At 28.5% G+C, this 27,920-nt stretch overlaps 1 protein-coding gene across 15 annotated transcripts in view; it reads right to left on the reverse strand.

Annotated features, from left to right (window-relative positions):
* Window positions 1–1,732: 1,732 nt before the first annotated feature.
* The window catches only part of LOC129969449 (la-related protein 4B-like), a 218,286-nt gene continuing 192,098 nt past the window's right edge, over window positions 1,733–27,920 (reverse strand). For 7 of the 15 annotated variants that reach the window (XM_056084099.1, XM_056084027.1, XM_056084107.1 and 4 more), the window contains 14 exons: window positions 24,979–25,063; window positions 24,440–24,576; window positions 22,868–22,971; window positions 22,619–22,783; window positions 21,896–22,069; window positions 21,729–21,812; window positions 21,411–21,499; window positions 20,008–20,484; window positions 17,998–18,061; window positions 17,784–17,900; window positions 16,357–16,562; window positions 12,146–12,923; window positions 5,506–5,674; window positions 1,733–5,152 (listed from right to left, as the gene is read on the reverse strand). In XM_056084099.1, coding sequence (XP_055940074.1) covers window positions 5,034–5,152; window positions 5,506–5,674; window positions 12,146–12,923; window positions 16,357–16,562; window positions 17,784–17,900; window positions 17,998–18,061; window positions 20,008–20,484; window positions 21,411–21,499; window positions 21,729–21,812; window positions 21,896–22,069; window positions 22,619–22,783; window positions 22,868–22,971; window positions 24,440–24,576; window positions 24,979–25,063 — 2,768 coding nt within the window. In that variant the 3' untranslated portion in view covers window positions 1,733–5,033. The remainder of the gene's footprint in view (window positions 5,153–5,505; window positions 5,675–12,145; window positions 12,924–16,356; window positions 16,563–17,783; window positions 17,901–17,997; window positions 18,062–20,007; window positions 20,485–21,410; window positions 21,500–21,728; window positions 21,813–21,895; window positions 22,070–22,618; window positions 22,784–22,867; window positions 22,972–24,439; window positions 24,577–24,978; window positions 25,064–27,920) is intronic. The other 8 variants (XM_056084083.1, XM_056084066.1, XM_056084035.1 and 5 more) reach the window with 8 other exon arrangements.

Genomic DNA, 27,920 nt, shown 5'->3' on the forward strand with positions numbered 1-27,920 from the left:
TTAAGTTCCCTAAAAAAAATCCACGATATGACGTGTTATATTGTTGCTTCGGTTTCACTTAGACAGAATGTCGCCAACCATTCTACATTAGATTTCTCTGGACATCTACAAGTTCTATTATGTGAAATAATGAAGCTACAGCATTCATCTTGTATTATTAACCATGCATTCATATTATCAAGGAAACTTCTTAAGGTAATGAATTTAAAAAATCAGATCAAAGTGGCAAATTTTTTGTATGATGGGATTTGAATTATGTAATAAGTGTAAATTTAATATTCCAAATAATAATACAGAAATGATTCTTACGATTATGAATTATTATTAGACGATAACCCCTGTGACAGTCTTAGGGCAGAAATGGACATAAAACGTTAATGCATTTTCTAAGCGGAACATGTGAGAGTGGTCTGCCAAAAACTGTCTCGCATATTCTATATTAAAGAGCGATAAGATTATACAATGCCTCAAGCACAACTTATTCTCACTGAGTATTACAAAGTCTCTCCTAGAGCATTGAAAATTCCAAGTGCATTTCTTGTCACTACCCAGCAATAAGTTTGATATAGATGCAATCTACATATTCTATAAATATTTTAATAATGACGATTAGAATTAATTTCAATAGTTCGTTTTACAGAAAAATATCTCAAAATTTTAGCACACTTCATATCAAGTCTATGCTTTGTTTCCATTGGGGAAAAAAAATCTAATCATCAAAAATACTGATAGTTTCAATGGTAAAAATTGAATACTGAAACTTAAGCCTATGAGATCAAGTCTTAAGAAAACTAGATATGCAGGCCTTTTGCAGATAAATTTTGTACTTGCAACATTCTTTATCAAGTTAAAACTATTGAATATGAGCCGATAGCAAATCAAGAAGGTTATGTTAAAGTCGACAGATTTCAGGGTTCTACAAAATCTAATATACTATGCTATGATACATTGATAATTTATTTAAGTCTGCTATGTCTTAAAACAGAAAATATTTTAATTACATGCCATATGAAAAAATACTTATTTTGCTTGTGATAATTTGTATGGTAATTTCAAAATGTTTATTTTTCTAAAATATTAAATTATCTGTACATATTTAAAAAAAGTGTGTGCAATTTTTACCTTTTAATACATCATATAACATGAGTAATGTATTTTGCAATTCTTAAGCTAAACATGACACGACAAGGTTTTGTAAATTCACTTATCCAGGAAAAACTCGGGACATTGTTGCCAATTAAGAGATTGTAATAAACAAAAAATTTATATAGAGACTACTGGGTTAAATAATTAGCATTATTCCAATTTATATAAATACTTAGTTTATGAAAAAAAATTTAATTGAACTGTTATATGCATTTCCCCAATTGTACTTATTGGTTTATGTGAACACATTGCATGGTTCTTTCCATAATAAAAATTTGAAAATTCTAATAAATCTTTCATAGTGTGCACCAGTTAAAATAAAAAATGCTTTATTTTCCAAAAAATTCTGACAAGAAAATTTTAAATAAAAAATATTCTGAACAAGTAATTTGTACAACTGCATCTCAAAGAAAATAAATTCCAAAGTATTCTTTTATCATGACTGAAAGATTATACATGCTGAAGTTATTGAATAACTATAGCAATATTCTTTGGTAGAAAATTATGTAAATTGGTACAAACCCATGCACCCACATAATTATTCAATTTCTTAAGAACCAATTTTAAATAAAACAAAATACACATGGGAAATTCAGATAATTTATTACGAATTCAGTCATTCAGTTTTAAATGTACTTTCATGTATACCCCTGCTAAATTAAAAAATATTCATATCAACAATCACATTTTATTTGAAATTTTATTTTAGTAGCATACTTTAATTTTTCATACTTCTGCACATACAATATAAATTATTCTGGAGTAATTTATAGTTCATTATTACAGTTGATAATTTCAGATACAAGGTGTTTTTCATCACAAGTCATGAACAAGAAAATCAATCTTGAAGTATCACAAAACCCAAAGGAAAAATGGGGAAATATTTCGTTTCCTTTCAAAAAGGCATATAAGTTGCTGCTGCACGTAGCTTTTCATCCACAATCTTGAATCAACAGATGGTAACATGAATACCTAGGCAACACTTTTCAAATAGTCATTCAGCTGAAAATCTTCGGAAATTGAATTTCTAACGAAAAATCAGATTCTATTTTATACACAAACACTTGAACTTCAACGAAAACAATTTTTAATAAATTAAGAATTCCGCACAAAATTCATATTATACCGATTTTCACTGTCCCATTTATCTTCAGAAAGGTAAACATTTTAAGCCTTTTTCTTGTACATTTTGAATGTGATGAATCAAACTCATTGGACTTCGAAGCTATATTCTTCCTAATGATATAGCATTAAGTTCCATAAATTTTCTAGTATTATAATTTTTCTTTTTGTTTAAATATTTTTCTATTCAGTTACATTAATTCTGTTCTCACTAATGAAAGCGCGAGTGAAGTAACTGACATAGTGAAGAAAACAAAAACTGACTGCATTTTCTTTTTGCCTAATACACTCAAAATCAAAAACCTTACAAAAACAAACAAACAATAATATCCAGCCACTGGATTGAAACGGACAACTTTCCACATGGCAGGCAAACAGACCTAGTCTTGCTTTAAAACTTTACACCCACTCACACTTTGACAGAAGTGTTGTATATTTGTTGCCTTTGGTACATTCACATAAATTTTTAATTGTCGTTCTACACATTTTTAATAAAATATTCTAATCTTCCAACAAAAACATTGATCAGATTAGTATTTGAGATAACTGAGAAAATGAGAATGATATATAGTTAATGCAGACATTTGTGGATGTCTTCAGAGCTAGATGATTTGTCAAACAGTTCATAAGCAGTTTTGTGCAACATCGTAAGCAGTGATTTACATAGAACAACAATTTCCCATTATAGACAGCCAAGATGCTGCAATGCAAAATCCAATACTGTTTTCTTTAGTATATATATATAATTTATTTATTTTTTTGGAGGACAAGACAACCAGCATACCATTTTTTTAATGCCTATTTCTTTGGTTCTTTAGTCTAGATGCACAATGAGATTGAGGTTATGAAATTTCAAAAAGCAACTAACAGTAGAAACTGACCAATATCATTTTTTTTTTTTAAGTAAAAAAATAATCAAATTTGCCCTGAACTACAAATGTGTCATTCATCCACAATGATGGGTTAGAAAAGCACTGCATTTATATTCTATTGTTTGTTATGACCATGCATGTTAATCTTGTATATAGAGATAATAGCTAAGTTCATTTGCTTCAACTATCTGGTGTCTCGTTCTATATCTCTGCAGTGCAGAAGATACATACTAGCGTCTATTTTTTTTTGTCAGAATTCTTTCTATGGTCAAATATATACATACTGTTCAGTTACAGCTCACACATGAAGCAACCAGTACATCAGTATAATGAGGGTACTGTGTACTTTAGCAGTCAATAATATCTCAAACTCTTCATCAACATTTTTAAATATATTTCCACATACACACAAATTACACTTCAAATGTCATATGATTTCAGTTTCATGTAAGTACACATTAAGAAAGAGGAAAGGATGAGAGGGAAGAAAATATAAGGGAGGAAGGAAAATGAAGAGAAATCTTACCAGCAGGGAGAGAGAGAGACAGAAAAAAAAAAAAAGTGGACCCACCACACTGCTGGGGTACAGATACGTATACAAACAAAGATTTCTATGAAATCACAAATCAAATATTTGAAAAGAGGAAAGCAAGAAATCCACCCTTAGACTCAGAAACAAAGCTAAGTATAGGATAAGTTAGGAAGTAATGATAAAACTCATAAGTTAATGAAAAAAAAAAAAAAACTACTCAAAATATAATTCAAAACTGTAATAAAGTCATTACAGTTTGTTTTTTTATACAGTACAATTGTACAGTACCACAACCTATATTTTCTTTAGCATAAGCTGACAAGTGTATTTGAAGACATTAATAAATTCACAAAAAGATATCCCCACACTAATTAAGGCATATAGTATCACATATGGGTCGCTAAAACCCTAAAAGGGGGGAAAGAATAGTTCGACACAGATTTACGAAAACAACACATTTTTACATTTGTATAGTCATTTGTTTGGCTTCCACTTTTTGATTTCATAATATGCCGATGCAACAAATGCATAATAAATTTAGACTAGAAATTATAACACAAATGTAAGCATGCAGCATATTTCTTGTAATAGCCGCATGGCAATGTAATTTTTTTCCCCTTCTGCGTCAGTATTCCAATGTTTTGCTATCTTGAAGAGGTTCAGTTTTGATACGATAACATATGACACATTAAATGAATTTCCCAAAATCTTATATCATAACAAAACTCAACAGCTGATAGATATGCAAGAAATTAAATATACAATTTAAATTCTGTGTCAAACGTTGGTATACTGCATTATTATTAATTTTTTTTTCTAAAGCAGTGCTCCATTAATTTTCATGCAGCACCACTTACACAATGGAAGCTCCTGCCATATAACTTAGAGGGCTGACATATATTCATTGTTTATGTTTGCATCACTTGACATGTAAAGAGAGACAGCTACATTCAGTCCTCATGTCCATGCTACAATAATCTCATCAAGTATCTTACATGGAGGCACCCGATAAGGAAAATAATTTCTCCCGAAACTGTATTTACATTTGCATCAACACACTGTTGGATTATTTTTCTGCTGGACACAGACGTTAGCACCTTATTTAAGCATAGCAAGTCATTCTGAAAATGTCTTTCTCTCCATCAGATAAGCTGTTAAGATGGACATCCAAACCAATGACATACAGAAAGCCAACAGTTGTGAAGCCAACAGGAAGATAAATAGCAAGCAATGCAATTCACTTTTGAGGCAAAGTTGGTGTTTTATCTTCAGTTCAATGAGTTCAAAAATCAAATCACATTTTTTTTTTCTTTTTGCATATAAGTAGGCCCTTTGCAACCAAAGAGCACATGATGGCAGTCTTATCGCCCAGCGGCTGGTAGGGGAACAGCCCGCGAAGGTTTTCTTCTCTCGCGCCATTCCCTAGCCCCGGGACGGGCCTCGACTGTTCGGCCTCTTGGAATTTCTCGGAAAGTTCCACCTGAATAAAAATAAGAGAAAAACATCAGATTGAAACTAATGAAATAGTAATACAATCACACAAAATCAATTTAAATATCATACAAAACTGCAATTCTTTAAGAAAGCAACTTTTCACAGCTGTGCCAACTTAAGCCAAAGCTAAAAAAATAACTTGACAATAATTTGATTAAAGCAGAATATTGGAATTTAAGCAGATCAATATCATTAGTAAATTATTTAATGCTGAATTATAGCTTAAATGAAATGAATAACATTATTAACCATTTCATATAATAAAAATTATGAAGCATAGATATAGATTCAATTGTATCTGCTTCAAAAATTCATTGCTTAGATCTTTTAATAACTTACGAGTAGATGCTTGCCTACTTTGGGCGACGCTTTCCTGTTGCCTATGATGCTGCCTAATAGTGGCCTCTTGCTGATCTTTTAGCTTAACTTCTTGCGCAACTTTTTCCAACTTGTCCTTACCACGACTTGCCACTTCACAATAAGTTAATCTTCTAAAAGGTTTTTCATCCTAAGAAATAAAACATGAAATTGTAAGTACGTATATATATATATATATTTTTTTTTTTTGTAGAGCGAGCGATAATTAAATCAAATAAGGTTTATTTAAAAAGGTATTAGTACAAAGAAAAATATATCCATGTAACTGATAAATCAATCATTTTTATTACATCTATCAATGAATCATTTTTATTACATCTATAGAACAATCCGAGGTTTAAGTAGCTTTAGCAGTAAAACTTCCTATATTAATGCAAAGCTAATTATTTTTAAAAGTTTACAGTATCTTAAAATTAGATTTTATCAGAAAAACAAAGTTTCTCTTTTTCAAGTCATTTGAATGCAAGGCCAGCAGGGAATACAGACTGTATTTGCATTTTTAATAATATGGCTGACACATCAAATGTTTCTATGCAACAATACAACTGAGAATTTAGAGGCAAGTACATTATCAGAAAAATAAAAATAGTGACTTAGCAATACAGCTTTTGTTCTTATCTTGCAGGAGCAGAGCTATGAATATTTCTAATAACATGTTTATAAACAGAATATTTAAGAAAAGCAGATTTATTAGTAAGAAGTTTTAATAATAACCAATCACTAACTTCCGTTCTGTTAAAAATCCTGGTAGATAGTTATATACGTGTTAAAAAATTACAGTTCTTTTATATCAAACTTTTGTTCACTGATATGTTTACAATACATGCAGCTAAACATTTTGATGTTGAGAAATATATAACAATCCTATTTGAATAACTGAATATTAAAATTTTTATCAGAAGAATTCAAATAAATGTCAATTTAGATAAGTCAAACACATTAATAGATGTCGACAAAGTGCTGTTTTACGGTACAAAAGCCTAATCAAGATAAAAACACAGATACAATGATTTTTTAAAGAATAATTTCCATCTAATCTGTTTGCCAAGCAATGTCAATTTTAACCAATAACTAATTATCACTGGGAGGTTCAGATTTTAGATGATATTTGAATATCAGAACCATTTATTCCATTAGCAATTATTTTTAAAAAGTACTTGTGTCGGCATTTTTAAAGAGAAAATATGAAATTGTTTAACTATACACACATTACTGCACTATGCACTTCAAATGGTTTGAGACACTATCTAAATTTAATCATTAAAGTTCCTTCAAAACACAAAATTGGAATTTATAAATCGAGAACATCAAAAAAATGTATTCTCAAGCACATAAGGAAAAAGTAACAAATGAAGTCAATATCATAATCAGCAAAATCTTATGAAAATGTAAAATTGCTTCATATACTGTTAGATTAGCAAAATAATTTCATTTTCATACAAATTATTGGTACTATATACTAAACTTAAAAAACATGTTCAAGTGAGCATAGGTAAAAATCTGGTTATGATAAAGCCTGTGTATCTTTTCAGGAAGGATTTAAATTTCCAATTTAACTTAAATCAGTGTATAGCTTCATTTTAGAATAAGGAAGCAAAGCAAGAATTGGAAGAATTAGGAAGCAAAGCAAGAATTTGCTGCAAAACACATTTTTACATTTTTTTAAAAAACAGAAAACAGTAGCATTTAGAAATGGCCATAAAAAAAATGCTTCTAAAGTTTCTTTTTTCTTTTGCATGATTTGCATTTCAAACATTTAATAAAAAGCCACTTTTGAACTGACATGCTAAAATATGTTATTTTAGCTTTAAAACATTTAGGGAAAACAATTATATATTTAACAAAGAAATATAAATAACAGAAGCAAAATTCTTGCAGTTAAAAAAATGCAAGCCCTGTAATTAGAAGCAAAATAAAAAAATGCTTAGTTGATACATTTTTAAAAAGTATTTTTTGGAGAAAGCACAAGACAATATATTGCATTGCTTCAAAATTATAGAATATTCATCAAATTAAGAATCGTATCCAATGAGCCATTTAAAAAGTTAAAATCAACTATTTTTGCTTTAATCATGATGTTAACAGTGCTTAATGTGAGCCAATGATTTGAGCAATGAATTCAATTGCAATAAAAATCATTGTTACATGTTTTAGTAAATTTTGAAAAATTACCTAAAGAAAAATGTATTCAACCAAAACTGCAATAATTGAAAAGTCACTTTTTTCAACCTTTAAAACAATGGGAAATTTTTTTTAAGAATAATAAGCTTTGATGTTATGGTGGAAATACATTAGAATTCTGTTTTTATTTTTTAATTAAATTTCTATTATTGAAAATTCATTGAAAGTGGGCCTCTAATATGCAAGACTCTACTTCCCATCATATTTTGTATTCCCAACTTTAATGGTTTATGCTACATGTTGCTCTGTACATCAGGACAAACCTCTGGAAAATTTACTAAGATACAAAAAGAAAATCATTTTAAAAATAACCTGGATCCCAAAGAATAAGTTTTGAAAAACTATTTCTTTAAAACATTTTTAACATACAATACTGGGTGTGGTACTTTATTATTATTTTTAAACCAAGAATGAAAATTAAGATTTCCCAAGTTCAGTCTAACAAATAATTTTCAAATGGATGGGAATATTAAGAAACAATGCTAAAGAAATTTCGATCACTGAAAATCTAAGTTAAAATTTCGTTCATGGATTTTATGCAGTTGATTAATGAATTGATATAAATATAGTACAGTAAAATCCTTTTAATAGGTCATTCAAGAGATTGCTTGAAAACAACATATCAATGAGAGTGATGACCAAATGTGTAACATATTAAACATGCTTAGAGCAGCTTCTCCCATGTTCAATATTTCTTTCATGCACCAAATTCAACTTGTTATATCCTTATTTACTGTTGATTGGACAATCTATGTATATTTTGTTACATTATATAAAGTTGAACATACATTTATCAAGCCAAAATAAATTCTACACCATTTACAATACTGAAAAGTGAACATTTTTCAAGTCGCAATAAGTATGGCACAGTATTTCATACAACTCTTTTGGGATAAACATTCCAATATTTCAATAATATCAATGCAGTCAAAAAAAAAAAAAAAAAAGATAAAAATGTTATCTAAATGTGTACTGATACTCCCTGAATTCTTCCTGTCTACTGGTTTTCTTTTTTTGATATATATTTTTAAACCTTTATGACCATACTTTTAATTTAACATATATAGCATATGGAAAAACAACAATTTTTTTTTCTTCTTTGAACTTCAAGAAAATTAAGCACTTTTTAAAGGACATTTTTTCACCAAAAATTTTATTATAGCTTAATTTGAAAGCTCATACTTGTAAGCTTTTAAAACAACTTTTATTTCTACAATGATCAGTGAGAAAATTAGTGCCTTTTATGTGAAATTCTGAAAACAAAATTGGGCGATCATTTAAATTAACAGAAGTGAAATGATTGTGGAAGAATTTTCAACCATAGAAATTTAATATTAATTTTAACTTTATTGTTTGTTACAATTATTTATTATCTATTTTTTAATGTTTACACATTTATCTTTTTAATTTTAAAGTTTGGGAGGATCCAATGGTACTTTTAGAGATAAACTTCAAAACACAAATAATTTAGATTCAATGCAAAATGCTGTATTTGCAACTCTATTTCCTATGTTTGCTTTAATAAATTTCAACCAAGGCATGGACTGAAAGCAATACCAATTGGTACGCATTGCATTAATATAAAATACCAGGATAAATCCAAAGGGTTGTGAACAATTGTTATGAATATATTAAAGTTTGCATATATCATCTATAAAATTGTGGATTTCAAACTAGTTTATACAGGAATCTAATGCAAACAAAGGATTCAATGGGCTTCTGAGGGTATGTTTGTGAAATTGCAAATTTAGACATATGATATAAGATGGCAGTTATACAATTTCACAAAGGCTTTATTAGATTTAATACATTATTTTTCAGATTTAAGACTGCTTTCTCGACCAAGAGAGAATACTTCAGAACACCCTGAACATTACCTGCAAAATTTATTGGAAGGGGACTGAAAAATGCTAAATCATTTAAAGGCGAAAAAAAAAAGGGTGATGAATTTTAAATTTTCCATAATTTTTTTTAAAAATGCGTCTTTGTACTTTAAATGCATTTTTCTCAAAATGATAATTTTATAAAATTCCCAAACCAGTGACATGATTTTTCAAATTCTTTCTGTGCTACAACTTTCAAATGTGTATGTAGATTTTACATGACCTCTAGTGAAAACACTAAAATAATCATAATTTAGAATTTTATAACCTATTATGTCAATAATTGTAGAAATATTAAGAAAATTCTACATTATTCACTTCAAAAATTTATAACTTTTTAAATAATTTTTGAAAATTTCTACTAGATTTTAGTACATCTTCATGCTTAACCTTCTGACTCCCAATTCAGCAGAGATGGCTGATCATTCATACATCCACAGAATGGCTGAAATACCATATGCTACTTCCTTTCATTTTCTAGATGACATTATCTTTTTCAAAATGGCTGCTTCCTCTTCCACTGTCATTATTGACTGATGTCTCCAGAAAGTATATGAGGGCAGATGTTTACATTATTTTCTGCTTGCTACCTATTAAAATCTCTAGGTAAAATACAGAAATATAATACAATTGGAATTTTTGGGAGGGGTGTGTGTGTGTGTTCACATTTTATATTTAGTAACAATTCTAGGCTTGTAAAAGATACTTGAAAAAAGGGGACATTTTGACTTGATTATATTGGGCCTACAATATTTATAAATGCTGGCTAGCAAAAGAATATTTTGTTCAGGTAATTATTTTCTGTCCAAGGTTATATCTTCTGCTATTGGCATTATGAATTCTGAAATTTTTAATAAATTTTGGTAACTTATTTTGGAAATGGTTATTTTTTTATGTACTACATGTATCTTAAGTTTTCAACTTAGGACTTTATTCTCTTTAAATGTGAATAAATTTAAGCAATGGCTTTTAGAAATAAATTTAAATAAATTGAAAATTCTTTTAAATATCAACAATATATTAAATGTTTTCAGTCAGTTACCTAGATTCTTAAAATGAGAACTTTTGAATCAATAAATTTTATAGCACAATAATGATTTTTAATTTTAATGAGTATTAAAATTAAAGAACCATTTTAAAGCTATGTTTCTGCATCAAATAGCTTTATTTACAAGTGATAATGATAGACAGTGGTAAAAAAAGGTTATAACAATATATATAAAGGGTTATTATGAGTTTTATGGTTATAACAATCTGTACACAACATTAATCAACAATAGAGTATTAAAAACATGGAGACACAAGAACCACCAAAAAATGAACAAACACCTGATTGAAAGTAGCAGGGAGGAAATATTGATTGTTCATTCTATTGTCTTATTTTTACTATTTCATATTTTAAAAGAACTACATTTTGAAGAGTGAAGGAATTTAGAGGGTTAAAATATCTCAGCATCCTTACTTACACAATTTTATCTTTTCAGCTGCCTTACTGCATGTCCACAAGCCTTTATTGATTTTTTTTAACCATAAAATTCAACTTCAAGAAATATGCGTTAGTTAAAAAAAAAATTGCTTGAATTGAAGCTTTTTTATGCAATAATGATCACAAAATATGATTACAATATTTTAATGATATTTCTCAGAATGATCTCTTAACTTATATGTACATTAAAAACAGTTTTCAAATTAAAACAATCTTCATGATACTACCATCATGCGATTACTAATTACATATCTAGTAACTTTCAAAATACTTACGATTTTATACAGGAGTAGATATCACTCAGCATAACATTCAATAAAAGCATATGATAGAAAAATAAACACTTCTTCGAGCTAATTTTATAATATTTAAGCAGAGACACTTACACATTTTTAAATTCATAGAGTGCATTTCTTTAACAAGTCAAATAATCTACAATGTATTCTTTGCAAACGGATTCTAAAACCTTTCAAGCTTTTACACATGTGTTATGATGGGTTTAATTGGACAAAATAGGGACGAGAGGAAAGGAGATGTTTACATTTAACAATAAAGTAAATTCCGGAAATGCGCACATCCTTCTAGCATGTCGCCCCTTAGTGAGATGGAATCGTCAAAAAACTGTTCTCAGGATACCGAAATGAACAGTACATATTTGTAAGCCTAGCCCCCCCGAAAGAGGACTATTGATTAAAGTATACCTTTCTTCACATTAAGTTTTAGTTAAATAAAACAATTTACAAACTTAGCCAATATATATGGAAAAGAATATTGAGCAATTCAAAAGAATATGCAACATAGAAAATTGCATTAAATCACTTCTCAATTTCTTAAAGTAATCCTATTTTTTGTAATAACTAGTTCATACACATCAGAATATTTTAACTTTTTATAAATGAAGACAAGAATAAACATTTATGAAAAGATCAGACCAAATATCTCATTCTAAATAGCATATAAATAAAATGTTTTGAAGATCTAAATAAGACAAATGAAAACAATAACAGTTAAATGAAGAAACAAAATTCAGTTTAATTTGTCAAATACTTACTTCACTACTAACAGTTGACTCACTATCAGCGGTAGCATTAGCATGGCCATTGACAGTCAAAAGAGTTGGTTCTGGTTCAACAGTCTTAGCCTTATTGGAATTGGAATCTAGAACCTTGTTCTTATTATGTCCCTGAGCTCCTTTATCCTTGCCATGAGATACTTCAGAGTTTCTGGACACACTATGCTCAGTTGGTCTGGCAATGGTCTGTAAACAATCGTTCACTTTTTCATTTTTATTGTTGTTGTTATTATTATTATTATTACTAGAGGAACTTTCACAGTTTTTATTATTACTAGAAAAAGATGTTCTGTTTTGCTTCGTGGCACCAGAAGCCCTGTCTTTGAACGAGTCGAATTTGTTCTTTGTCGACACGTCTGGAGTTTTATTCTTTGGCGATGGCAGATCACACTGTGGCCGGCTATTTTTGGGTATTGAGTCCAGCTGCTTAGCCTTGGGCAATTTTATTGTGGCAGTTTGTTTATCATTGATTTCACTAGGAACATTTGCAGTGGGGTCGGTTTCTGGCAAATTAGAAGGAGGGGAGCTCTCAGCTATAGCTGCAGAGCCATTCACCATAGAGTTTGTGGAGACAAGATGAAAGACTTGAGTGCTGTTTCCGTTGTAAGTTGAAGGAGCTTCAGGCACGGTGTTGATCTGGGTAATACTGGTGCTACAAATTGCATTTTCAGTGGGAGATTCGACAAAATCATCCCACTCAGATTCTTGGCAGTTCTCATTCGCTGTTGGGTCAGCTGTTGATCCTGCCTCTGCCACACTGAAAATGCAACAAAGTCATAATCAGAGAAAGAATATTTTAAGAAGTTAAAGAATTTTTTTTACATATTATATAATTAAATATTAAATGTTGCATTTCAATTCAATTTAAATCCATTGATTCATAATAACATTACTAATTTCTCCAAATTATTTCATACGAAAGATGTTATTTCAAAGCAATTTAAAGTATATTATAAGCAGTAAACAGAAGCAAAGAACACATGAAAATAAATTAGAAAATTTTTCAGCAAATAATTCTCCAAGATTAGTTTAAAAAAATGTTAACTCAAAAAACCATTTTTGATGAAGCAAACTCACTGCCCTGGTCAACTCTCCAAGCTATGCTATAAAATTGCCAATTATATCCATTCAAAGCTTTCAGATATTATCAATAAAACTATCATTAATAAAATGTGCAGGTACAAATCAGAGTGGATGAAAAATCCATGCTTTGTGTGATTTTACTGAACAGTGTTATTTACAAGAAAAAAAAGTTACTCAGAAATCTGTATAATACATAAAACATACAAGTTTATTCATGATTTTAGTTTTAAAAAAAAATGGTATTTATTTAAACATAATTTTTTAAAATATAAACCCTAATAATAAATCCTCATGAAATATTTTTTCTGAAAGGAATGCACTGTCCTATTTTACATGCATTCTTATGTTTCCCCCCCCTTAAGTCCCCCTTCTAATATATTATATATATATAATCAGTTTCTTTTAAATAAAAATTTCTCGATTGAAAAAAATTAAATGAAGTGTTTAAAAGTACTCAGAACCCTTTAAGATCTCTTTAACAGCATAAATGGTTTCACTTCCTGGTTATCTTGGTGATTTAAATAATTAAAAAAAAATCAATACTGTAAATTATGTAGGCATTAAGCTTTAAAAAAAAGTTACAATTTGTTTCACGATTCAACTCAAAGTTCCCAACAAAAATCTTCACTTTGAATATTATAAATTAATATAGCTTATAATTATATACACATATCAAACACATGCATATAAATCTTTTAGACACAGTTCGTCAATTAATTTAGTATAATATGTTATTCACAAAATACTTTGAATAATGACATGTGCATTTAGGTCAGAATTTACATATTAGGTTAACAAGCAAAAATATTTACCTTCTAAACCAGGTTGAGTAAACAACACTTACCGTTGCTAAAGTAAATCAATAAAATACCAAAGAAACCATAAATTTTGTAATCTGATTACAGTGCTCTTCGACAACATTTGTTATGACTCCCATTTTCCTGCTTTTATATGATTACACTGCACTTCCATTCTCAAGTGCTAATTCACATTCAATAAAATCATTCTTTTGAGAATGACTTTTTCATTTATAAGGAGAACAAAAACATTGGTAGCAAGTCAGAAATTAAAAATAAAAAAACTAGGTATTGTAAAAAAACATGATTACATATGGAATTTGGCTATTATATTGCTAATTCAAAGTAAGGACAACCTCCATTCATCCATTGTAAAATCCCAATTGCATGCCTTTATAGATACAAGAAAATCTCCTTGAAATTATTATTGCACTTCTTTTAACATTTTAACGAAAATCAAAATGCAGTTTGTCATACCTTTTTGAACATATAAATTTAACATAATTTCAAAATTAGAAAAAGATTTGTTACAGTTTAAGAAATTTTTTTAAAAAAAGTTAATCTTTCCTTTAAGAGACTGAAAATCATCTCAAATAAAACAACTTCCTCAATAACAAATTTGACATTATAAGCATTTCTCAAAATAAACCGAGTTCATTTAAAATTATAACCACATGCATTTAAATGTTTCTAAAGCTTGACTTCTGAAAACATTCTATTCATTTCCAAAACTTTTAAAACTAGAGATCACAACAATAAGGGCCAAAATTAAAAACTAAAGAATAATCCATCCCTTTTTCATAATCTATACAGAATTATTATAATTCATATACGAGATAAGCAAACTTTAAAAATTTTAATTTTGGCACAGTTCTGTAATATGTTTTTAAAACTTATTTTCAAAATTTATGAGCTAATATTTTCTCCTTTTAAAAAGTACCCACATTAAACTGATTTGTTTAATTCTTTAGCACTTAGGAACTAATTGAAGAAGTTTAAGGCCCAATTTTAAACTGCCTTTTGAGAACAGAACACATACCAGACGAGAAAGATATCAAATTGAGAAGAATTTAAAGATACCCAAGCTCAAGAGACATTGATGTCCATCAGTTCAGAAATAAGTTGAGCCATAATTTCTCAATAAGGCTAGTATTATATTATAATCAGCCATGCCTTTGAATGACTATCAACATTTAACCTCGTTGTAAAATTTCCAAGTTTCAAATCTCTATTTTTTTTTTTTTTTTAAATCACAAAAATAAATAAATATTAATGATTCTATGGGCAACCTCCGCCCCCCGTCAATCAGTTTAATAATTAAGAATTTGAATTACATATAAATGGCTCATACATTGGTACAAATATTGCAATTTCCTTGTACAAATGAAAAATTTTCAGCAAAACTTATTTACATCTTAAGTTTCAATCTTACAAATGTTTAACTATATAATTTTTATTAATTAAAAAAAATATTATAAGGCCTGCTTTGAATTTGAAATTTTATTAAATTTGCAAGATTTAACTAAAATTTTTAATGCATACCCATTTTTAAACACTATTGCTCTTTCATAAGATATAACCAATATATAAATAGAAAATTAAGTAACTGTATAACTTAATGAACAGAATAGAGCTAAAAAATATATACATTAGGACGTAATATCTATCAAAATTTGAAATTCAAAAATATTTTACCAAGGAAATTTTTAAGTCACACAGCATATTTAACTGAAACTTAAAAAAACATTAAACTCAAGAAACCACCTGATTGACAGCTCTAAAATAATGACGGGGAGAAATTGATAGGTCAGTTGCCAATTTTAAACTGCATTGTCTCTAGCTCTTTCTGCACAAGGGCAGTAAATCACTCCAAATCTCATATTTTTAAGACTTATTTTGTGTTGTTTTCCTATCCTAATTATTTTTGACATATTGCATAATTTTCTTATTTCTGCCGACTCTCTCTGAATAACTCAGCTCTTACACAAGCCATTATAGTTTTAAAATTATTTTCCTGCAAAAAAAACTTCATAAAATTGCATTTTCAATATAAAATAAGAATATAATCAAATTCACAATCATTTTTCCACTGTGTAATAAAACTTGAGATTGAGTGTATTAAACTAGATTTTAAAAACATTACTTTATTACAATGTGTGCATTTTTGATACAAATAAAATACAAACAATTTATCATGATTAAAACAAAGAATAGCTCATAAAATTTTATACACATAATAATGAAAGAAAAAAAAGGTACTACATCATCAAAAATTAAGTTTTTAACTGATATATAACAAAATTAACTTACACATCAGGAGAGTCAGGCGGAGTAAAGGCACCATCAGAAGGGATAACTGCATCTTCAATTGTAATAGTGGAGCTATCCTTTGTAGTACAAACAAGACCAGATTCGGAAGTCTGAGTTTTGGTATCTCTTGTGGCTGGCTTCACAGTTCCTTTCACAATATCGGACAATCTACTTTCATAAACATCAACATCTATGATATCAGTCTCCTGTACCAAAAAATTCAAAATTAGGTCATTTGAGGAGAGGGGGTTACTCAGTTAAATTTCTGTTTCAATACATGTTAGTCCATGTAATTTCTGTAACCGTTTCAAGGACACACATTTTCCCTACTCTTCACTCCTTCATTGCCATGGTTTCGACAAAGCTAGTGCCCCCCCCCCCCGCATCAGTACATTTCGGGAATACCTTAACAGCTGTGTAAAAAAAAAAAAAAAAACTTATTTGCCTCAGCGTTGGGAGGCAGACAACCGGTTACGAGATAGAAAATGTAACCTTGAACTGCCTATAGAAAATACACGGGCTATAGTCGAATTCTATGCAATAAAAGTCCAAATATACATGGATTTAACTTTGTGTTTTTAATTTGTGAGTACGTATCAGGATGATTGTGCATATAATATGCTTAGAACTACTGATTTGTGAAAAATGCACAATAATGAATTTGTGAAGAGGGTATATTAATTAGACATAATATTGACATCACAGAATACTGGGCAAATAATTCTTCACATACTTCAAAGAAAATTTCAACTCAGCATCGAAGCATTGTGAAGATAAATAGATCACCAGCAGCTGGATGTATAGAAGATCCTTTGAAAGTAATTCTCCTTGTTACCTCCCCAAATTGCAGTAAGAAAAGATTTACAATTCCTAGCATTTCCTGTATCAATGCTAACTGATATAGGAATACTGCTTTCTATTGCTGGAATCCTCAAGGCGATAGCAATCATTAGCTAGTTCATATTCTCCTAAATTAATGGATTCCCACTTTGCCTGGTTTTGTAATTTTCACAGTCCAATAATGATTGAAAAAATTATGACTCAAAAAAACTGTCAGCTTCTCTATTTAAATGCAAACAACAAATAAAGAGTTAAATCTTCTATTCTAACAAAATAATAATAATTCTAAATATTTGTTTCTAAAGAAAGTAGAACATGAATATGTCAAAATTATTTTATAGTACAGTTTATCATGTTATATGAAAACCAGTGACAATTTTCCTGTTATATTATATGAGCACATTTATTATTTTTTAAAATTAACATGCAATTCATCCTATTTTGCATTGAAAGGATACAAATAAATAGAATTATTACATAACATATTTCTCTATCCATATTAACATAACTACAAATGGTAGTATGCACATACTTTAACAAAAACGATCAAACTTATGTAAAAAAAAATCTTTTATAAAGTTACATACCAAACAGCCAGGAAGAGGGGGAAATGATGTAGTTTCTAAATCAAATTTCGGTGATTCAGATTTGACCTCAGTTTCCCCAAGTGACTTATTATAAGCATTGTTTGAACTATCAGAATACTGAAATATAAAAAATGAACAATTAATACCAACCCATTAAAATAATCTAAATATTCAGAAGTACAGTTAAGGAAAGCAAGAAAATATCTTTTAGTACCCTTACATTCCTCGAAGAACCAGAAGCACTATTTTCTTTCCAATGCCTTTTACCACGTTGCTGCCTGCAATTGAAATAGTTGAATTAGAAAGTATTCTGTATTTAAAGAAAAAGATAAATCATGAAGTTCCTATTTTAGCTAATCTAATTTTTTTAAAATTAATGTTTGAAGGACAAAATCCGACATACAAAAATTGAATTCCTCGAAAAATTCAAGAAATTTGAACACATTAAGAATCTAGCTTGTAAATTAAAATGAAAATTCAGACAATTCTTAAGGAAACCATCATTTCAATTTCATATTTTAATTAAAAATTAGAAAATTATTCCATATAAATGGAGAAGTTTTTTCAATAGCAATTTTCTTAACTGTCAAAGATGGTCACATATTTCAGATAGGAAAAAGAATGCCCCCACACGATGCAGAAACTTATATTGTATGTTGAGTCAATAAATGTACTGCTGAGGAGAATTATGTAGTCTAAATATTCATTTAATTTTCTGGCCTTATTAATCATATTTAGTAAAATATTCTTGGTATTTTTAGGCAAAAAAAAAAAAAAAAAAAAAAGCCTGTTTTTGTGAAAAATTGACCAAGTTATGAATTTTTGAACATCACTGTTCTAAATCATTTAAGCGACCAACTGGTCAATGCACGGCACTTCCTCCAAACAACCATTACCTGGTCCAAGATGATTAAATCAGTTTTAATCATTTTACAAACATTTTTTTTGTCTCAAATTTCAAGTATCAAAAATACGAGTATAACAAAACAAAAATATTATATAAACTATAATTTTTTTTTTTTCTGCTGTGAATTGATTTATTGATTCAAAGGACAGAATTCTTTATGGCATTTAAATCCTTTTTCTCAACTAGGAGCATAAGCCTCTCAGTCAAGTGTAGAAACTAACAATTGGATTGCGATTAATATGCATGTTTGTTCCCAGTATAATTAAATAATCTAATAATAAACTGAAAATAAATAGTAGATTCGAATAGATTGAGTAATACAATTATGAACTTTTATAGACCATAACTTTTATACACACATAGTATATTTCAGCTTCAGAGCCATTCAGCAACAATTGTGACAAAAAAAATTTATAATTTATCCTATTTGAATCCCATATAATAATGAAGGCAAGCCAGAAGTGATTAAAAAACTTACAGGACCATTAATGTCTCAAAAATAATTACTGAAAAAATTAGATTTTAAAATGTCAGTAATATATATTTAAGCAAGATATGCTTGGAATTTTCAAATATAAATGTAAAATATTATGTATTTCTCATTTTTCAAATCTCAGCTTATTACATAAATCAAATTTTATATTTTGAATACATAAGTTAAATGGTAATTCATTAGATTGAGAGTTTGTTATACATTTAAATTATATTTAAAAAGATACACTATAGTAATTTATTTTTATAAGCAGCATCAAATTTAACAAATATATAAAATTAACATCACATCTGAACAGTAGCTTCCTAAAATTTATGCTTAATTTAAATAATTTAGTTAAAAAGTAGAAAATAAATAGTTTTAATCTATTATTAAAAACAGATTTTAAAATATTCAAGTGCCCAAAATTTACAAAAACAACCATTAGGTGCGTTCTTTAAAAACATTAAATAACCGAGATTTGCTTTCTTTTAAAGACAAAATAAAATTATACCCCATAACCACAAAATTAAATAAAAATGCAATTTTTTTTATTACATGTTGGAAGGTCTACTATCAGACCCAGTTCATCTGAACTGTGTTAGCGAAATTCTTCCGTTGATTTTGCATCATTTCTACACCAATTATTCAACAGTAAATATTGGCTCTAGTTAGATGCAATTTTTAAAAATCTTTCCCAAAAAAATAAAAAATGGATAAGATACCAACATAAAATATCCGAATTTACACAATAAAATGCTTTATCAAATGAGTGAGAAAAAAGAAGTATTAACTAATTTTATTCCAGAGTTTCATATATGGCTATGGTTAAAAGATACACGTACCTTTGGTTAGGAGCCCAATTCTCTTTTACCTGAGAATCGGCACTCTGCTTTCCACTTGATGCACCATTCATCCCTGAATCCTTGGAATAAGGCATTGAACTACTGTTGCCAACAGCCAAATAGCTTTGGTCTTGACAATTTATTGCACCTACGCCCAATGAATTTCTCTGCATCAGGACTGGATTCTGCCGAGTTTGTGATGCATGAGCTGGATATACAGATGGCAACTTGCTGTAGTACAAATTAGGAGCTGTGAAGAAATTCATGTCCACCCCAAAGTTAAGATTCCTTGACCTCGCGGCGTATGGCAGGTAGTCGAAAGCACAGTTGCTGGCATTCACAATATTTGGAAAGGTTGCTGCTTGCTGATGTATCTGCTGCCTTCCGAGGTAAGATGTGGACTGGCCTCTGTTGAAATATCTGTTTTGTTCACTACGTGAGAAATTATAATTCTGTGGAGTGTAAGCCTTTACTGGCCTGGAAATGATTAAATTATATTTTATGCCAACACATGGAATGTATCTATATAAGATTACACCCCCACCCCAAGAATTACTATTCTAACATGCTATCAAATTGCAGTATTACTTTATCAGCTAAATACACAGAAACAAGCTGTTAATAAGGCTGAGGCATGTAAAATTTTATGTTATAAGGGGGGGGGGATCTATCACAAAAAGCAAATTCTTTATTTCTGTAAAATAAGCAATTAATTTATCTTAAATTTACCTACTTTTCATTTTAATATGCATACACATTTTTAAACAAACGGTAAAAAATGTTATAAATGAACAAAGAATAACATTTATTAATTAGGAGCACTAAATATGCAAACTGCATATAAATATATGAATGACTGCTGAGTAATTTTAGTTTCTAGCCAGCTTTTTCAGGATTTGAAAGGATACTTAGCCTCTTCAAAAAACTTGTAAGAGAGTTATACATTTGTAGTATTAAAGTACTTCTGAAATTTTTTTTCGATGTTTAGATATTCAATGCTTGCATTTAATATTTATTTGAATTTGTTAAGCAACAAAAATGGGAATGTTTATCATTATAAAAAATAAACAAATAATAATTTCTAAAAAATGTGTCAAATTGACTGCAGTTTTTTTTTTTTTTTTAACTTTTTTTTCATAATAGCCATAGAATGATATCAGCATTGCACTAGTAGATTCAGAAAAATGTTCCTTGGATATTAAGCACAATTTAAATGAACACATTTCATATATTCAAGAAAATACATCAAATGAATACAGCGAGAAACATTTTTCTGATAACTACAGTCTAGAGATTTCTATCAATAAAGAGAGAAATCAATTCTATATTACTAATGGCATAAGAACATTACCATGCATTAGCATACTTTTAAACCCAAGATATTATAATATGAAAAATCATACCTATCTCTTGTGTAGTTGTGTCGATTGTTATTACCACTAGGCAATGGTCTAAAAGCTTGCTGAGGAGTAAGGCCATTAACTGATAAAACCTACAAAAAGAATTTTCCCACAAAAAAAAAAAGTTAAGTCAACAGAATATTCTTGAATACTATTTCAGTTTTTGTTTGTAGGCTAATAAATACTATAATATAAAATGCTAAATTATTCCTAATTAGTGAATAATTAACTAAGCCAAGTAATGATTATCTTAATCTTGTATTCTGTTCATTAACTAAGCAATAATTAAATAAACTATCAATCTTTACAAAAAACCCTTACACTTACGGTTCCCAAATCCACACATGCAGGTGTAGTGGGCGCCCAAGTTTGTAACATTGTAGGAGGATAGAAAGGTGAACAGACCTGAAGAATTAAATATATGATTGGCAAAAAATAAAAATAATAAGCAAGGCAGGGTTATTGGACAAATGAATGAAAATATTTACCTGCTGATTATTGTAGTTTTCATTTGGAACACTATAGGTATACTGTAGAGGCTGCTGTTGTTGCTGATTGACATTCTGACCACTGTAATTCTCTGGTTCTTGAGGGTTAGCAAAACCATTCTTATATGATGTGGTGAATGGGGCAGAGGTTATGGCTTTAGCTTTAATACGTGCCTGCAAAATTAAAACATTTTTTTAATTATATTTTCAAACGGTCTTGTCTTTTTTAAACAATGAACAATTTTAATATTTAAATTATAGATTTTAATACCTTTTAAATTCAGTTAAAAACAAGTAAGATTATATATATAAAAAAAGGCGGGGGACAAGGGTTAGAAGAAAAATTAACAAACTAGTAGAAAACTAATTTAAAGGAAACAATTTTTTAATGCATATACAATACTTTTAAAATAAATAAAAAAATCAAAAACTAAAAATATTTATCAATTTCCCCACATTAGTTGGGAAAAATCTAGGACATGGAAAAAGAAAATCTAAATAAAGTTACCTGTATTGTAAAACAGGGTTAATGGATGGTATATACTAATTAAAGCTTATTTTAAAGTTGAAAATATATAACTGACTAGCTAAATAACGAGATAACGGACATGAATGAATGAAATTTAAGTTGATTACTTTAAAGCACAGTGAATTTAAATGCTAAATAAATTTTATATAAATTAAAAGTTATACTTCTTCAATTATCACTAGAAATAATCTTACCATAACAGGTTTGCCACGAAATGTTTTAGCTTCTTCTCTCAGATACTGGTACGCCTTTTGTGTGTCTTCATCAGACTCAAATAAGACATACCAACTATCATTATGTGCAAATTCAGCTTTTAAAAATTTAGGACAATTTTCACCACTAAATAGCTCTTCAATTTCCTATTAAAAAAATAAATGAAATTATACATTTATAAAAACAAAAATACAATTCAGAAATAAAATACCGTCATTTAAAATGCATACTTTAAGGGGAGTTTCTTCTGGAATTTCTCTCAAGATGAGGACACCTGATCTAGGATTTGGACGAACTTTTTCTCCAGCTTCATCAACTTGGACGACAGCAGATTCTAAAACACAGAAAATATCTAACATGTATATATGTACAAAGCAGCACTGTTCTAATTTCAACATTTATGTAGAAAAACAAATTCAATTAAATTAATGTTTATAAATTGCAATTATTGATAGCCCATTATTTCTTGGTTTTACATCAAAAAACACAGAATGCCAGAACTTCACAGATGCTAAATTGCAGGAGCCTGACTAATTGGAGTGATGGCAACCAAAATATCACAGCTTTTAGTCTTTTCTACAGGTACAGCGCCTAAAGTCATGACAAGTGCACACAGTGTGGCAAGACAAGATGAGCAAAGCAAATTAGTGTACAGAAAGTGAAAATGAATGAAACAGACATAAGGATATTGAAATGGATTATAATGTCCAAAATGAAAACAATGGCATTTAAAATGACTGCAGAATTCAACCAGCTTCTGGATTCTCCAATGTCAACAATTACATTTAACAAGCACCAAACAATAATTTAGAATATTTAAGGCAGAACAGCAATTTACAAACTTGTCACAGATGTTAATATCAAATAATGTCGTCTACAGTGGTCTCAAAATCTGGTTGATTAACATATGGAAGGCAATTATATGTCCCACACCCACATTCTCCCCCACAACAAGATGGGAGCACGTTTGAAAAAATACCTGCACAAGCATATGATTATGATTATTCCCTTTCTACTATTAAGTATGGAGGCATGGGTAACCATGTTGCGATTTCCACTGGCCCAATATAGTAACCCTGGAAGGCAAGATCACCAGGGAAAGATTCATGAAGGTGATCAAGATGATAATAGTCCTATTCATGCAGTGGGACTTGTCCAATCATTGTTTGAAGAAAATGAGCATGAGGCAAAACATTTACCTTGGTCCATACAGTCCCCTAATCTTAATATAATTGAACTGTAATTATCTATTTTAGTGTTCAAGCAGGAATCAATACCTTCCACCAGCAACTCCCTGAAACGTTACATTATCTCCATGAAGAATAAAACAGTTTTCCTTTTAACACTATTCAACACTCGTATGATTTGATTCCCAGGCAAATCCAATCTAAATTATAGGCTAAAAAAGATGGAATATGCCTTAATAGATTCTTGTATTCCTTTTTCCATTATTTTGGCAATTTGTATATGGGATTATAAGATTAAATACAAGCTACATCTGAATAACTGAATTTCATTACTTATAGGGAAAAAATGTAGTTACCAAAATATTGTTTAAAAAAAAAAAAATCAAAGAAATATGTTCACTACACTTTTTAATTACAGCAAAATGAAAGTTACATTTATTTAAATTAAAATGGTAAATGTCATAAACTGACAGAATTGAAAAATTCTACATAAAATTTTATCTAAATCACGGATACAGAATTAATGCAATTATTAAATTAATAATAAGCCTACATACGAGAAAAATTCTTTGGCATTGATTAGATTTGTATTAGGCTATAGAAAAATCAATCTACCTCTGAGTACTTCAACAACAAGATTAAGATCATCAGTAAGGCGTCGGACTTGATTAAAATTAGCAACAGTGCTTATTGCAACATAATTATCAGCATCCATCTGAGATTGAAGATATTCATCTGTAGACAAGTTTTCTCTGAAATTAAAAAAAAAATTAAATTAAAATATTTGTAATCTATTAAAATCCTTATATTTATTATTATCTTTGTAATATTTTCTAATATTGTAAAACAAGCATCAGACAGTTTAGATGATATTTTCCTGATTATACGATATACATTCATCAAAATAACACAATGGATGTTTAGACAATTTTTAATAATACTTTGAGTGCACAAAAAACATGAAATTCAGTTCACAAACATTAAAGAAAAGGAATCGATATTTCTACATTTAAAACTTCTAATTACACTTTTGCAATATTAAATGATTTTTTTTTATTTAACAATATTATTTAAAAAAAAAAAAAAAAAAAAAAGGTTGTTCCTAAAAATAAAACATTTTTATAGAATTAATGATTTAGAATTAGGCTTATTACCTAGAAAAATAATATTCCAACTGTCGCTGTAGAAGAGCTTTCAGCGTAGAAAGAGGCATCCTGTCTCCAGTTCCTGTAGCGATATCTAAAATAAACACACAGCTGCTTAGTAAACAATGAAATGAAGTGAATAGCCCATCAGAAGTAAAAATTTAGAAAAATTATAAAGTAAAAATTAATAATTCAATATGGATTCTTTATAAGAAACAGGAAGATCCAGAGATAAGATTTAATAAGATCCAGATTAACACATCAAAAGTTTTTATAAAATCTTTCATTCCTTTAAAAAAATTCAAAATTCCTTAGTTTCTTGAATTTGTAAAGTCATACAACTTTAGAATGGGAAGTTTCCTTTCAAACTATCTAACTAAAAATATTCTGATTAATGATAATATTAGGAGTTTAAAATGTAATGAATCTGTATAAATATCTATAAAGAAACCAGAATTATTTTTTAAATAAAATCTTTTTTTCAAATAAATAATTCATATCAAGAAATCAATGATAAAATCAGATGAATTATGCTAATTAAAATATCTGTATTTTTAATTGAATTTTTTTTTTTGGCATTCATTACCTGAAAACCAAGAAATTTTTATCTCAATTCAAAATTCTTCAAATAATTTTTTTAAATGGAAATTATTTTAATTTTCAGACTGACAGTCATCCTGACGAGCAGCATTTGTTGTAGATGCTCGGATACAACAACTTCTCAGAAATGAGTTATTTTAGCGTTAAAAAAAATATGTTCTGGCTCCAATGATCTATATTTTTTTTAGGATGATATTAACAAAAAGAAAACTAATACAATTTACATGATTTTATGTATTTTAATATGTCAGTTTGAACCAGAGTATTAGAAGGAAAAATGAGGGAACCTTGTAATGTATGAAAATTTATGAGCATAAAATAATAGCAAACAAGCTGATACAATAACAGTGTTGAACTTTAACAACCAAATTTTGTACCTCCTTCAGTTGAAGTTTAAAAGAAATATGATCATTTAATGTTAGGAAATGACTCAAGAATATTTACAAGTGTTTAAATGAAAATATATCACAGTAGCTGTACATAGCTGAACGTATACAATTTTCTTTTCAAGTAAATCTTACGGTGTTATAAAGCTGAGCTTGATAGACTGTTCGATAGATAGACTGAGATAGATAGAAGTAGTATACTGTTCCACATACTATTTAGGAAAATCATTATGATTACAACAGTTATTTTTTTAATATACAATGACTTCTTGTTGATAAGCCATTTTAATTTCAAAATAATTAGAATACACAAAATGTTTTTAATTGTTGGAAGGCCTACTATCAGACCCAATTCACATGAACTGTGTTAGCGAAAACCTTCCATTTATTTTGCATCATTTCTACACCAATATTTAAAAATAAATACTGGCTCTAGTTGATGCAATATTTAAAATGAAATAGATTCATGAACTCAAAACATTTAAATTCACTGATAGAAACCAGGACACATATACAAATTTAACAATTTTGCATAAAACAATAAAAAAATAATACAGAAGTTTAAATAAATCAATTATGAATAAGGATAAACATTCACGCTGTTGATAGATATTAAAACTTTTCATACAATAGATAGATAATCCAATACACTCTAACTCATAAGTAATTTCAAGCAGAAAAATTGCAAATTAGTTCATGAAAGTTATCAACATTGTTTCCAAAAGGTCAATTTCCATTAAGAAATTTTAGAATTAAGGAAAATTCTATAAAAAAAGACAAAGATAAGAAAAATTCAAGTTTTATTATAAAGATGAAAAAAGCAAACATTTAACTGAAAATAAAAAATATGCAATAATTAAAAAATTTAATATAATTATTAAAAAAGTATTCTTAACTATGGGTTTTGAGAACTTTAAGAAAAAGAATAAAATAATTTAATACTTTTATGCTTATGGGTTTAAAAAATATAATGAACATTTGCCAAACTCTTAAATGAAAGTATTCCCCATAAAAAAAAAAAGCAACCATAGCAAGATAAAATGCAGATAATACAAGACAATGTTTAGAATAAACTTAATGCATCAAATAATGATCTGAATGCATTTGGTACAGAAACAGCAATAATAATGGGTGGGATGGAGACAGATACTAATAGGAAATGATTGCATTTTTGAAGCTTTCGGACAGAAAATCAAGTTAGCACAGAATAGAATAGCTCTTTTTTAAGTACTTTCAGACAAAAAAAAAAAAAAAAAATTAATGCAATAATTACAATTATAGAACTTGTTATTATGATGAAATTCATTAAACAGGCAGGGGGATCCAATTTTATATGCCTTTCTGCAAGTTCCTTATGAAAAATCTTACTGAAGCAATTACATTGTTAAACTTTCAAACAATGAAAAATATACCACCACATCATTAACTGATTAATTCTTTAAAAAATGTTATTAAGGTGTGAAATATTACACTATTTTTGTTTATATAAGTAACCAACCAATCTTGACTGCATTAAACAAAGAAATGTTTCCGACTAGTTCAGCATGTTATGCAAATTTATTAGTTCGTCTTTATTTTGTATCAATTGGTAGCAATTATTAATCCAAAAAATAAGTGATGTTTTGGATACATTGATGTTACTAATATTTTCAATTTAATATCTACAGCCTTACTTTTATTTTTTTAAGCCTCTAACCATTCACGGTTTTCATTTTTTTAATTTAGAAAAATTAAATAAACATTTGATTAATTTGACATATTGTGAGGAAATTCTAAAATTTTTGTATAGAAACTACTTCTAGGAAGAACATAACTCCTAATAGCATAATAAATTATGTACAAAGAATTAATCATATGCAGAAAAACAACAATCAGGTAAAGAAATTTGAAAACCAGTATCATTTCAACAAATATATAAAGTTATTCACATACATAAAAAGACCTTTTCTTTACATATATAAATAT

This window comes from Argiope bruennichi, chromosome 1 (genome assembly GCF_947563725.1).
Source record: "Argiope bruennichi chromosome 1, qqArgBrue1.1, whole genome shotgun sequence".
NCBI classification, from domain to species: domain Eukaryota; kingdom Metazoa; phylum Arthropoda; class Arachnida; order Araneae; family Araneidae; genus Argiope; species Argiope bruennichi.